Consider the following 13,815-nt stretch of genomic DNA (forward strand, 5'->3'; position numbering starts at 1 on the left):
ATTAATGGTGCGCCTTATAGTCCGGTGCGCCTTATATAAGGATAAAGTTTTAAAATGGGCCATTCATTGAAGGTGCGCCTTATAGTCCGGTGCGCCTTATAGGCCGGAAAATACGGTAACAATTTTATACAGTACTGTAGTGTATGTATTAAAGATATTTCACCGTATTTAGAAACTCGCCTTTTGGAATGTTCATTTGAACAAATGGTGGCGCAATACTTAGCCATAAAATATCAATAAGCAAGAACAGATCAATGCTATTTCCATTTTTATCTTTAAAAGAAGAGACTAAACCACACTTCATTCATAAATATTTTATGTACAAAACATTAGTCCACTGTCACGCAATTTGTCAAATGGCCTGATTACATGTTGCTCAGTCTTTGTACATGGTAAATGATGAATGGACTGCACTTCATCTACACGCATTTTACAATCGATTCACCCGTTAACACACACACCAATGGGAGGCTGCTGCCACACAAGGCATTGCCAGGAGCAAATTAGGGGTTAGGTGTCTTGCTCAAGGACACTTTGACAAGGTCGCCAACGTTGGGGATCAAAGCCACAACCTTTGAATTGTGAGACAACCACTCTACCACTGAGCCATGCAGCCCACATACATAATTCACATTAAATACATGGCATAAGGGCTTACAGGTTTGTACATGCTTTTTCTTTCCCTTCGTATGTACAGACGTGTATCCAAGGCGAGCTCTTGGATTACTTGGCACATTGTAAACACACACGGAAAGTTGGCCTAACTGACGTCACGGGTTGAAATCCAACTCAAAACGTGCACCGATACACTTTGAAAAGTCAGAGTTGAATTTTTGCCCTTGTTTTGGCAGCGGTCGTCGCAGTTTGAATTCAAGGGAGCAAGAAAACCGGGATGTCGCTTCGTGTCCGTACATAACGTGACACGAACAACAATTTGCTGCCCCGCCTTTTGTATTGTCGTCAAGCACCACGTTTAAGGACACCGAGTGAAGAAAGGTACGCCAACTAGCCGCCAACTCATCGGGACGGACGTTGTTTTTTTCTTTCTTTTTTGCAATGAACGGAAACTCATCCTTTCTTTGTCATCAAATGACATTTCAAAGCGCTCGTGCGTTACTGCGTTATTTTCCACCGACAAAATGGCAGCAAAACGCTCGCCCTTGAAGGTACGAGACGTAAGAGCACAGATTGAAGCTAATAAGCTAGCGTTTAGCTTTTTCTGACAACAGAAATCAAAATGTTTGTAAACAACAGAATTTGCATTTTGTAAGAATGTAATAAATTTGCTCGGCCTGAATGCGGACATGACGGTATTGAATGTTCCAGCCCACCTCAAGTTACAGGAGCTTTTTAGTTTTTGGTAATTGCAGTTCCTGGACTTGCCGAAAGTAATTGCTGCAGTCCCAACACACAATAGTTCTCCAGACTTCTAGACCAGTCCTCGTTTCGGGCCTTTGGCAGACCACATTGGGAAGGCATCCGGTTCCCCGTTCAACTGCCCTCCTCGGGGGGCCGCGACTCCGACTTGATCCTGACGAACTCCTTGGCCACGTCGTCATTGGGCCGCTGGGCCAGGATGCGCAGCACAGTGGTGCCGGTCTGGTCGGCGTGGACGGCAGGACCCAGGGGGCACCAGCAGACGCAGGCGCGGCGCCCGGCCAGGTCGCGCAGTTGCAGCACGGACACGCCCACCACGCGATCGGCCCGCCCAAAGCAGTAGTCCTTGACCGAGGCCTGCAACTCGTAGCACTCGACTCCCTCTTTGCCCAACGTGCTGATGAGGACCGACAAGGAGCGTTAGTGGAAAACAGACTCATGGACACCAGGAAGAGAAACTTGCACAGGATGTATATGTCACGTGACGTCATGTGCGATGTCGCCACTGACAATTGGAAGCTCTCGTTGAACTTTGCGCTCCAGCAGTTGTTCTTGGACTTGGTGGTGAACTTGCGCTTCTTGTCAGCCAGCGCCGGCCCCAGCAGAGAAACTTCCACGAAGGGGCGGAACATTCCGGACGTCCGCCAGCGCAGGTCGTTGACGCCGATCACTGACGGGCGATACGGCGACCGTGGGTAACCATGACAACATCAGCAGCTGAAATGCAACCGGAGCGGGAGTCACCTTTGACGCCGACTTTGCGTTCCTTGGCAAGCAGGTCCACCTGCAGCACCACTTCGCCGATTGGGTTCTCCACTCCTGAGCCTTAAACACAAACACGTTTTCAAAACCCAGCCCTAGTCTCGACCCCTTAATTGGATTCCTGATTCTGTTTTTAACTGTAGCCTTGACTTAAACACCTAAGCCGGACTCATTCGGGCTTGAAACCCAAAGCTACAGCCTTTGAAAGCTTAACTTTGTCTGCTTGAAATGCTCATCAAAATGATTCAAGATGGACAAAACAACGTCAGCGGAGGCGGGGCTTCGGAGCTCACCTCGATCAGGTCGAACCTTTTCATTGGCTGTGATTCGGATGCCCGTGCCGTTGTGCACTAGGAAAATACGCACGTACGTTAACGGTGTTTGCACGCACCACGCGTGCGGGCGAGCGCAACCGCGGCCACCTTGTTCCCGCTGCGTGGTGACGAAAGTCCTGATGAGGGCGTCCGTGCTCTGCGAGTAAAGCGACAAAGCTTGACGCAGGGACGACAACTCGGGACTTGTCTCCACAAAAGATTTCTTCAGGCCATTTCCGCCAGCGTGGAAATATTGCTGCAAAACAGAAAGGGAGATTATTCTCGATTCAAATTCCTCAACTAGTCCGAAAGCCAGGCCTTTGTTTGAAGACCCGGTCATTTGACTGGACGGCTCCGCCCACCTTGAGGCTCTCCAGGCTCGCGTCCACCACGGCGCACTGCTTGGGAGTCAGCGTTTTAGCCTCACCGCCGCCCTAAAACACAAACTCATCATTGTCTTTGCTGTTGTCATCATCATCATTGTAAAGTGAGCTACCTTGAGGTTGGAGAGTCCTTTGGCAGCAGTGAAGATCTGCGCACCCTGCAATGATGATGACGACAACGATCATTTTTGTTATCATATTTCAGCCTAGCTGATGACAGCAAATAGGTTTTGACTTGCCATCAGGAAAGGCAGCAGAGAAATTCTACAATATCGTAAAATAGTCGATTTTTTAATCGATTTTTTTTTTTTAAGACCATAGCGCCCACCCCTAGTTTTAAGGGATTTGGTCTTGATCATTTGGGTTTCCAACAAGGATTAGCATTTCAAAGTAGTGTTTCCTGCCTGGATTATGGTTTGGAAACAGGGCCAGGCTCAAATTGCGAAGTGTGGGATGCCGTTTGTTGTTACCAGACTATCGTTGCTCTGTGGCAACACAATGTTCTTCTCCAGAGCGCTCAGGACGGCCTTCCACAAGTCCTTCAGGATCTTCTTGAGGACCGCCTTCTCGCACACGTCCGCAAACACGCTCAGGCTGCACGCAAGCACGAGTATGAAATAACGCCAGCTGTCGGACAGAAAGGCACGTAACAGAGTCCGCGTACTTGGCGTCCAGGAAGTCCATGAGCGGCCTCAACATGGCGTCGGCGTCACCCTCGGCCGTGTCGGGGTTCGGGGGGCCCTTCATCTGGCACAGCAGCTCCGACATCTGCCGCATGCACGCGCTGATGCGCGCCTGCAAACTGATAGAAGACAAAACGTTGCCTGGTACAATCGCTTCCCTCTGTGGGTGTGGGTGCTAGCGTTACCTCGTGGCAAAGACGCCGCTGAAGTTGTCAAGTACGCCGTTGAGGTGCAGTTGCAGCTCGTTCAGGATGTCAGCAGCCTCCGTGTCCAACTACAGCACACGCACGCATCCACACACGCGGGTTTGAATTTGAAGGCCGATATCCAAAAATGACCCTGCTGTGAGGGTCGAAGTGGTGACAGCTTCGGGCACGCTGGGACCTCCGAGGTGGGTAAGGATGTCCGCCCACCCTTGCGCCACCTTTTGTCTACTTTTCAATCCGCTTTGCAGAGGCGTCAAAGCACAAAGGAGCAAGACGAGGAAGCCAAAGTGACACGCAAACAAAAACAACCAACCTGCTTCTCTTTGTCTTTCTTCTCAGCCTGAAACAACACAATGCACAAACGTCACAAACCGCAACATGCACAGACGCACGGAGGCACACATACACAATAGACATTGACACACACACACACAAACAAACAAACTCTTACATACATTCAAATACATTCCAGGAGACACATAGGTGCACATTTACACTACCGTTTTTTTCCATGTATAATGCGCCCCCATGTATAATACGCACCCTAAAAATGGCATGTCGATGCTGGAAAAAAGCCTGTACCCATGTATAATACGCACCCAAATTTTGACTCCTACTTAAGTCCGTAAACGTAAAATTATTTCAGAAAAAAGATCATCTTTGGGAACAACCGGATGTTATTCTGCCGGTCAGTATCACTGCGCATGCGCTAGCATACGCAATAGCGAAGAAATGTTTCGGATTTGTCTAGGGTACATTGTGACAGCAAACGAGCAGGTGATCGAGCAAGCGTCTGATACGAGAGCGTTGTGTTCGTATGGAGCGTGTTTGAAGTGAACAGCAGAGAAGAAAGCGCATCTGTAATGGCGGCCTCCGTATCATATCCGGATAAAAAAAAGAAAACGTGTACCCATGTATAATGCGCACCCCAGATTTCAGGACAATAAATTAGTTAGATTTTGCGCATTATACATGGAAAAAAACGGTAGTCTAGATATCATGTTGATGTACAGACGTACGGCCACGCTGACGCTCACAGACACACAGAACCACACATGCATACAGGCACACACACACACACACAGTTGGACCTTGTCCTCCTTGTCCTTGTTGTCCATCTGAGCGAGAGCGAGTAGGTGAACAGAGATTGGGCAAAAAGTGACAAACGGGATGTGGATTCACTTCTACTTCCCGTTTTGCCCTGATTATCCCGAAATGGTAACCGCGTTCAAGCTAAAAAAAACGGCAGCCGCCACTTACCTCCGAGCCTTCCGAGTCCGAGCAGGCCGACTGAGTCGAAAATGAAATCATAATTAACAAAAAGAAGCAATGATAAAAGCACAAAATAATAGACAGAAAAGTGTTTAGCATAGCATAGCATACCCACCCCGTCATTATCAGCGCCTTCCATGTCACTGTTGGGCTGCACGGGGCAACAACCAAGACAGAACACCCAAAACAAACAAATATGAATGACGCCCTCTACCAAGGAGGCAGGGTCATGCGATCACGTCACCAGGCCACATATGTACCAACCTCATCATTAAACTCCTCCTCTTCCTCTTTCTCCAACTTTTGTGAAGAAGCATCAATATTGAACATGTCAGTTCATGAAATGGAGGGAAACTGATCACTAATGGAAAGGTAGATTACTGGTGAGCTTGGGGAAGGGGACTGGAACATTCACAACAGGGGCAAGTTCGGAAAAAGGGCATTCTGGCAGATTCCAACGAATGGAATTGCTGGTGAATAAGGGAAAGGGCGATCGCTGGTACAGGGATGTTGCTAATAGGTTAAAGAAAGGAAGGTTGGAATTTGGGAATCTGGTATTTGCGTTGACAATTATCGTAACGATACATTTTTGATCACGGCTCAAGAAACGATGACCGCGAGGGAGCAAAAGGGGGGGATCTCGAAAGAAGGGACCTACCCTCTCTTCCTCAACTGTGAACTGCCAAGAAAACCAAACACTGAAAAGTCAGCCCACAGGTCTTCAAAGCAGATTGAAAAGCATCAAAAGGTGGGCAACTTTCTAAAAAGGCAAGATTACTGCGCGAAACGGAAGAGAAGCTTCTCTGCCAACCTGCTTTGCTCCCATGGACTCGAACGTCCGCTCCAGAAGGACTCGCATCTGCTGGATGTTGTTCATCAGCACGCAGGGCTGCACGGCAAACACAAGACAAGGTGAGGGACGCCCGCTCGACTTCCGACGGCCGCGTTTGGGTACTGACGATCTTTTCCTTGCCGCAGTAGGATGGAAAGTTTTTGGCCAGCAGGGCGCAGTACTGCAGCAGCACACAGCTGATGGTCTGTAGAGACAAGGAGCAAACCGGACCAATAAAAACACCTTTAGCCTCAAAGGTTAGCACGGCGAGCGGCCAGGTCGCGCCAGAAGGATCGTGGGACATTCAAAGTACGATGATCATCCGTTGATCAACTACTACGATAATACTTGTTCTAACAACTCTGACAATAATAATCCTTTGACGTAACACTTTAAAATACAATACAACACAGCTTTAATTATAAAGCGCATTTCCTAACATCTGGAATCATGGTAATAATAATAATTGTATAAAACATAACTAATAGCAATCAGTCTCAAAGGATAACAAATGTGACAATAAGAATCCTAGGATGTTATTTCTTTTAATAATGTAATGTCGTGAGAGTAATCCTGGGTTTTGACAATTATCCTTCAACTATGACGATTGGAATCACTTCACGAGGTTTGGATCCGACGACGACCATAATCGACACTGGCAATGATCATTTTTGCTAGAAACACGCTACGACGATGAAAATCTTTTCGTCTAACTTTCATCTTCACCTTGGCAAATCGTTTGTTGTAGTGAGCCAGCACGCTGGGGTCGGGGCACTCCAGCTTGCGGATGATCCCAAAGCTTTGGTTGAGCTGCGTGAAAATGTCCACCACCGAGCAGGAGAACAACGCGTGCTCCGACGTCGACTGGAACTGGAGAGGATCCAAAAGAAGCAACGGGAAGGAGAAGATAATAGAAAATTCATATTTTTTTCAAAAGTCATGACTATTGATTTTTATTTTTGCTGGTAAAGTTAGCAAAAGGGGAGATTGCTGGTCAATTTGGGAATTAGGGTGATTGCTGGTCTGTTCACGAATTAACGTTAATTGCTGTGGCGCTTCCGAGAATGGAAGTGAAGCTAAATTTGAAGAAAGGTGGTACCTGGGAGGTTTAGGAAAGGAGGACTGCTGGAAAAGTTAGGAGAGTGTTTGGGGAGGTTGGTATGCTTTGGACAGGAGATTGCTGGTGGCAGGTCTCGCTGGTAAGTTTAGGAAAAAAAAGTGTGTGTGTGTTGACTTACTCCTTCCCTCTTGTCCCTCTCCAGTGCTCCATGCATAAAGTCCATGGAAACATCCTCATTCTCAGCCAGCCAAGCCAGAACGAAAGGCAGGAACCACCTGGAGACCACAATAAGCCGTCAAATGCGGACACACGTGTGACTGATCCACACGGGCGAGACGGATGTCTTACGAAGGGTACTCGGGAATGGCGTCGGCATAGGCGGGAAGATCTGACACGTACTCGTTGTAGAGCCACTTGACCTTGAAGTGAAGGTTCATGTAGTCTGAAAGCTTGCACAGACGATGATGATTGTGCTCTGGGGAACACAAAGTCACGTCAGTATCCAAATTTTACCAGCAGTCGAACTTGCGAAACTTCAGTGAACCAACCCACCTTTCCTAAATTCACCTGCAACCACGCCTTCCTTAACCTTCGAGCAATGACCTTCTCCAAATTTACCAGCAACCTCACGTTTTGCTAACTTACCATCAACATCCATTTCCTTTCCTATCCCTTGTTTTCAGTTTACCAGCAATTCCAACATTCAAAATCTACCTTCACTCGACCGCCAATCAACGCTTTCCAGAGTGAAGCGGCAATTCCTTCATTGTTCCGGAACTTACCAGCAACCCCTCTTTCCTAAACTACCAGCAATCACCTCTTTCCTTAACTTACCAACAACCTTTTATTTGAAAACTTAGCAGCAAATCCCTTTTCCCAAATCTACTACCAACGTCATTCCCGTACAGACATGATCAGCAATCAACCGATTCTTTTCCTTTTGATCGTTTCGCTACGATGGTAATCATCTTCGGATCTAACAACAATGATTTGACATCTTGCTTATATCTGCATCTGTGGTCTTACCATCCGGGAAGTATATTCTGCGGATGCGGAAGGTGCTGGGAGCTGCAGCTGCCATGGTGACAGAATGGCAAAAAAAACAAAGACAAAAACAGTGACAGCAGAGAAGAAAAGAAGGATGTTGTTGGTGACTTGATGATAAACTTGATGGAGGAAAGCGGTGAGGCAGCAGCAGCAGCAGCAGCAAAAAAAAAAAAACGCTAACACAAATTTAACACCAAGACTAGCCTGCATTATGAACTGCCATGCAAGCGTACAAGGGAAAAGCTAACCACTGCTAAACAGGTAGGCTTGCAATTTGGGAAGATTTCGTGGACTCAAGTGCTTGAACTGGAATCCTAACTATTGCTATGCTAACAATCGGCGTCTGCTAAGACATAATTGGGATGGATCTGGAATTTACACCACGCCCTTTAATCAGGCACAAATAGAAATTGTATGCTAACATGCTAAGAAATGGCAATATTGTATATGTAATATTACAGGACAGCTTTTTATCGGGTACAATCACAAATGAAAACTGGTCAAAAAGAAACACACCACCAGGCAGTATGCTAGCATACATGCTGACTGAAGAAAGTACCAAGCCGGATGTATCAGAATTTGACGTCACAACATTTACGTTGCCGGATATTATTTCAAACGAGGGTTGGAATACAGTAAAAATAATGGAATACTAAGCTTTGCAAAGCTCAAGGGAAAGAAAATGATTTTAAAACACACCCTTCAGGTGGGTACAGTTTCTAGTAAGAATATTCACCTCCGTGACCTCTTTTAAGAATTGACCTAACGCTAACAACCTGATCATTGACACGCTTCGAAGAGATGAGGGTTCTAGGGTTGAATATGACCTGTGGTTACCTTCTTGACAGTAAAAACAAGCGGTTCCAAAAAAATCTCCAAATCTCCACAAAAAACAAAATCCAAGACCACAAAGTGTTTTCTAGCCTACAGTACGAATATGTCCTAGACAATCACTTGACGGCTAACACGATAACAATGCTAACAAGCAACGCTCACCGACGTTCCGGCGATAGCGACTGCCTTTAGCCAAAACTGGAGAAACACCAAAGATCGTCAAAGAAAAGATCGGACGCAGCAAAGTCAAAAACCAACAACAACGAGACGGATTTAGGAATGGACAAACACACATGCTAGCACAAAATCGTACCCTCCAGAGCGTACTTGACATCGTGCGTGAACAGTGTCCACATCACCTCAGCGCTGACTTTCCCCACGTTCAGCTCCTGAGGAAACCTACAGGGAACCCACAGAGGTTACATGTTTTATACCGAGTCCTCAAACCTTTGCACGCACACACACACAACACACACAGCAAAAACCCAGATTTGTATTTTTTGTCTTTCCACTGCTGCAAGGCTTCACCATGTTCTGCCAGACAGAAGTGCAAGATGATGTGAAAGCTTTGCAGCAGGTGAATTTTCAAAACAAAAGAAAAAGACTGACTGATTGATGATGGGCGTGTAAGAATTCTTGTCCTCCTCGATGATGGACACAATAAGCGTGATGAGTTTGGGCCAGAAGTCCAGATTCTGAATGCTCGGGCCTTGCTCCTCTGGTGCCTGGCTCTCCTCTTTTTTCTCTTCCTCCTCCTCCTCTTCTTCTTCTTCTTCACCCTCCTCCTCCTCCTCCTTTTCTTCTTCTTCTTCCTCCTTCTCCTGACCCTCTACTTTTTCCCTCTTCTTCTTCTTCTTCTTCTTTTCTGGCTCAGTCTGCAAGGAAAAAACAAAGCGTCGATTGTGAGTAAATAATCCTTGTGTACATACTGAACATAAAGACAAGTGAATGTGCCGTTTGGATGTTGTTTTGTGCTGCGTCTGCGTGCAAAATAAAAAGCTTGCGAGGGTTAGGCGTTTACTGACGGTGGGAGCGGCGGTCTGGAACTGGCGGTTGAAGAGCTCCAAGCAGTTGTTGAAGATGTACTCATAGGTGGAGTTGAGGCAGGCCTTGACACAATCGCGGACCACCGACGACGCCCTGGGGGGGCTCGGCAGCTCCAGAACCTGGACCGCGTGGACAAGAACACGCCATGTCGGTATTGCATCGATAATCCCGACAATCCATCACATGAAAAAAAAAAAAAAAGATTTTTGGTTAATTTTTCTGCTTTGTGTTGCTGATGCACTCGTTAAGTGAATGAGACAAAGGGCCTGTTAGTATGGCAATATAAGAAAGCGCAATGCGTGGAATTGAGTTTGGACCTTCATCCTGAAGAAGGTGATGCTGGTGAGGAGGTCCACCGTGGACTTGAGATCCTGGAGGCGGGGCTTGCAGCTTGCCGGAAAATTATTCTGAGGACATATATGCGTGTTTTTGTTCATCCAAAAAAATGAAAGAAAAGTCATCAAATTGAGGACAAAACTAGGATATATTTATTTTTACTGTATTACATATTTTGAAAGATTGAAACGCCTTCCCGAAAGCCATTTGGCTACCATAATGTACGTGGCATCTATTTTTTCCAAGGTTCGCACACTCACTCGGTACATGGAGAGGTCAATCCTCAAGGAATTGTGGAGCTGATCCAAAAGCTTGACAAAACGATCCCGCTGTTAGAGAGACAAAATACCAAAATGGTTGTCCCGAGCACAATTTCTCACCTTGTTACACAAGACAAATGTCTGGATTTGTATTTATCAAGCTTTACCTTTGATCGGGTGGCTAGCTTAGCAACAAGCATTTATGTCAGGATAAAACAATTGGAACCGCGACATTATCTGGCACCTTGGGGCCAACATGAAGTTCAATTTTAGTGGCGCAGTCCCCCTTGAAAAAAGTGCCATCAACTTGCTTCAAGGCCAGGACTCCCTGGTGGTGGTCTCCGCCAGCTCCTGCCGCCATCTTTGAAGGTGGACTTGCTAATAGGCTCGACAGGATGGGCCAATTTCACTATTTTTGCTGGTTAAACTTCAGACAGGTCGCGCCCAGTGTGAGTGTGCAAGTAATTGGACCACAAACAGCAGGCGGGGTTCCCAGATCACGGCGGGAGCGCTCCGTCATTCCACCTTAACCGCGACTTTTATGCCACTCACTCCGAAATTGGAGGCGGCAAAGCTGGCGGGTGCGGAGGCGTTGGGGGTGGTGGCGCTGGGGTGCGCGTAGAAGGCGTTGATGTTGGCCAGCAGCGTGCTCATCACGGCCGGCACGCCCGACACCATGTACTTGGTCGACAAGCACGAGAAGTGGCTGAGCACACACACACACATGAATTAGGACATTGTCAAATATGGCAGTGCCCTGACTTGCAAATTGAAAAAAAATCTGAATATTTGCTAGTTGAGCATTGTCTGCTCTGAGAGCTGTCCTACTGTGTTGCTACCACTTATTGTATGTTCAAAGTTTATTTCAACCAGATACGACTTTGACCTCAACTGTCACCTTCCACAACCTCATGTAAAAGATTGACGGTAGCCTTACGTCATGGCCTGGTAGATGGGCTCGACGCCGTATCTCATGGCAAACTCATCCACCAAGTCCTGCTGCAATTCATCAAAGTAAACCTTCCAGGCGTCGTCTCCCTGCGCCACCGGGAACTTGACCGTGCCGGTGCCCTCCACGTCCGTCACCGAGTGGAAAATGTTCTGCCGGACAGAAGTGCAAGATGATGAAGTGGGAGCCTCTCCCACCTAGCACCCTACCCAGATGGGGAGCAAAGGCCTCACCTCGTGGAGACAGGTGTACTGCACGTGGTACGGCGCCACCTTTTCCTCGCCTTCAATCTCCACGCTGATCTGGAGGCGAATGGCACCCGACACCGCTGACTTGTCGGTTCGCTTTTCTGGAAAAAACAAAAATAAAAGGCACAACTGGCAGTGCATCTCAAGCTAACGGCTAAAGCGCTCAGTGCTCGTCCGAGCCCGCAGCGAGGGAAGTGGAGACTGTGCAGTGTTTGGTTCCCTCGTATTGGACATACAGTGCCCTCCAGCCAAGCTCAGCTCAGCCCCGCCTTTATCAGCATGGCGTTTTGAGATCTCTTGTGGGTGCACGCACGACAGGCATGCCACATTTCTTGTTGCAAAATTAAGTCTGCAATGAACTGACAACAAAAAACATCCGTACCCAGGTTGTACCAGACGTCCATTTCGCCGCTGAGCGTTCGGACCTCGATGATGCTCTGGCCCAGAAAGTCGTCCGACTCCCTCTTCAGCCGCTGCTTCACCCGCGACTTGATGTCGTCGTCCTCGTCCCACACGCGCACTTTCACGCGGTCCGACGAGTTGTGGCACTGGCTGAAAAAGACGGCGCAGAGCTCGAAAAAGATTGGAAACAAACATCGCTGATGAAGAATGGATAAGTGCAAACTCACAAGGTGAATTTCTCCTCCCAGACCGGGTTCAAGTTGCCGTAGATGGTCTTGGTCCTCTTCTTGGTCTTGCCCACTTGAATGGTGACGTATGGGTCACTGGATCCGGTCCGGTCCTTGGCCTGGAGCCCCTGCGCACTCACAACTAACGCACCAGAGGAAGTGCAGGAGCATTTCAACTGCATGGCTGCCTTAATTGGTAATTCGTCAATTATTTTCAAAGACGTTGAATGCGCCTGCTTCCTGAGCAACCTTGTGCAACTATTTCAGCGTCTTTGATGGAAAAACTCAGATTGACATCTCCGCCTTTGACGGACCACGCAGACAAGGTGTGATGGTTGTCACAGCAACAACCACTGCCACTGCATACTGCCACGTGCCAGGTTGCCGTGGTAACAGTGGCACCCTGGATGCGCGGGAGGTGGCGGTAAGCCAAAGTGGTTTGGGTTAGCGCTGAGCCCGGTGCGCAGATGGCGTATCGGCGCTCACAAACTACTGCTTGGGGGCGGTTCGACTCCTGCCAGATATCACAAAGTGTCATCGGGCTCAGGAGAGCGAAAAGGAGACCGTACCGTTGATGGTGATCTTGGCTGACCACTTGGAGGTCCCGTCCAGGATATTTTGCTTGATGGTCTTCATGTGCTGGTTGTGGAGCGTCCTGGAAATGTCGAACACTCGGCGAATCTCCTCAAAGATCTCCGGCTTGTTCCTCTCGCGAATTTTCATCCGATCCTTCATGGCCATGATGATGTGTTGAGTCCGGTCCTCCGCTCCAGTCTTGGAGCTCTTCTCGGCGGCTCCTGAGGAAGACGGTGGCAATGCGTTGACGAGGAGGCTCGGTTTGAATTTTGGCCCCAGAAGCTCTTTCCACTCACGCTGCAGGCAGTCGGCGTTGAGCAGCTCCTGGCACTTCTCGTGAACTTTGACGCCACACTCGGCGCAGCGCATGCCTTGCCGGGCGATACCCCACAGCAGCCCCTCGCACTCATAGCAGTAGGTGGGCGCGGTGGCGGTCCACACCTCAAAGTTGTGCGGAGTGGTGCAGGAGATGGGGTAGATGAGAGCCTGAAGTGTCTTCTTGTACACGTGGCCCTTCTGTTGGGAAACAGCCAACAGTCACCTGTGACTCCGTGATCATGAGCCTCCTTTGCATTCACTGTGGCAACAATCCGAGAGGTCGCCGACCTCTTGCGGCACGACAACGTCACACGAATCGATAACGTGACCCACCAGCTCTTTGTCTTTGAGGGAGCTCCTCATGGCCAACGTGTGGGACAGACCGGCCTTCCTGGACTGCAGCATGGTCTGAAAAGATGAAGCCAATGAGCTTTTCAAATCCACAACACAAATAGTTGATTACGGTGCAGTGTCGCGTGATGACAGTCAGCTGATATTTTAATTGATCAGCCTACGATTACCCCTCCACTTCTACACGTGTTGCGTCTTGTCTTCATCTGGCTGCTTGCTAAGGTATTTTTCCAAACTCATACTGCGCCCCTCCTTCACAGGAGCATAGTGAGGGGGCTTGGCCCAAAATTGTCCAAATCTTGTCTACAGCAGTACGGTGGAGCACTGGTTA

General features: G+C 48.2%; 1 protein-coding gene across 3 annotated transcripts; it reads right to left on the reverse strand.

Annotated features, from left to right (window-relative positions):
- Positions 1–299: 299 nt before the first annotated feature.
- Positions 300–13,595, reverse strand: LOC133154381 (protein unc-13 homolog B-like). Of its 3 annotated transcripts, XM_061279034.1 has the most exons (32): positions 13,467–13,595; positions 13,112–13,331; positions 12,809–13,036; positions 12,240–12,381; positions 11,993–12,162; positions 11,596–11,711; positions 11,351–11,514; positions 10,966–11,119; positions 10,414–10,482; positions 10,135–10,224; positions 9,796–9,936; positions 9,380–9,645; positions 9,084–9,169; positions 7,238–7,364; positions 7,068–7,164; positions 6,556–6,699; positions 5,957–6,034; positions 5,809–5,886; positions 5,262–5,297; positions 5,113–5,148; positions 4,986–5,015; positions 4,039–4,065; positions 3,705–3,793; positions 3,501–3,638; positions 3,307–3,430; positions 2,950–2,994; positions 2,816–2,887; positions 2,562–2,709; positions 2,433–2,489; positions 2,122–2,202; positions 1,888–2,047; positions 300–1,774 (listed from the first exon to the last, which is right to left on the reverse strand). In XM_061279034.1, the coding sequence occupies exons 1-32, from the start codon at positions 13,536–13,538 to the stop codon at positions 1,492–1,494; spliced, it is 3,768 nt and encodes a 1,255-aa protein (XP_061135018.1). In that variant the 5' UTR covers positions 13,539–13,595; the 3' UTR covers positions 300–1,491. The 3 variants fall into 3 exon arrangements, with proteins under 3 accessions (XP_061135018.1, XP_061135020.1, XP_061135021.1); XM_061279036.1 differs by lacking the exons at positions 4,986–5,015; positions 5,113–5,148; XM_061279037.1 differs by lacking the exons at positions 4,986–5,015; positions 5,113–5,148; positions 5,262–5,297.
- Positions 13,596–13,815: the final 220 nt, after the last annotated feature.

This window comes from Syngnathus typhle, linkage group LG5 (assembly GCF_033458585.1).
Source record: "Syngnathus typhle isolate RoL2023-S1 ecotype Sweden linkage group LG5, RoL_Styp_1.0, whole genome shotgun sequence".
In the NCBI taxonomy this organism is placed as follows: Eukaryota; Metazoa; Chordata; class Actinopteri; order Syngnathiformes; family Syngnathidae; genus Syngnathus; species Syngnathus typhle.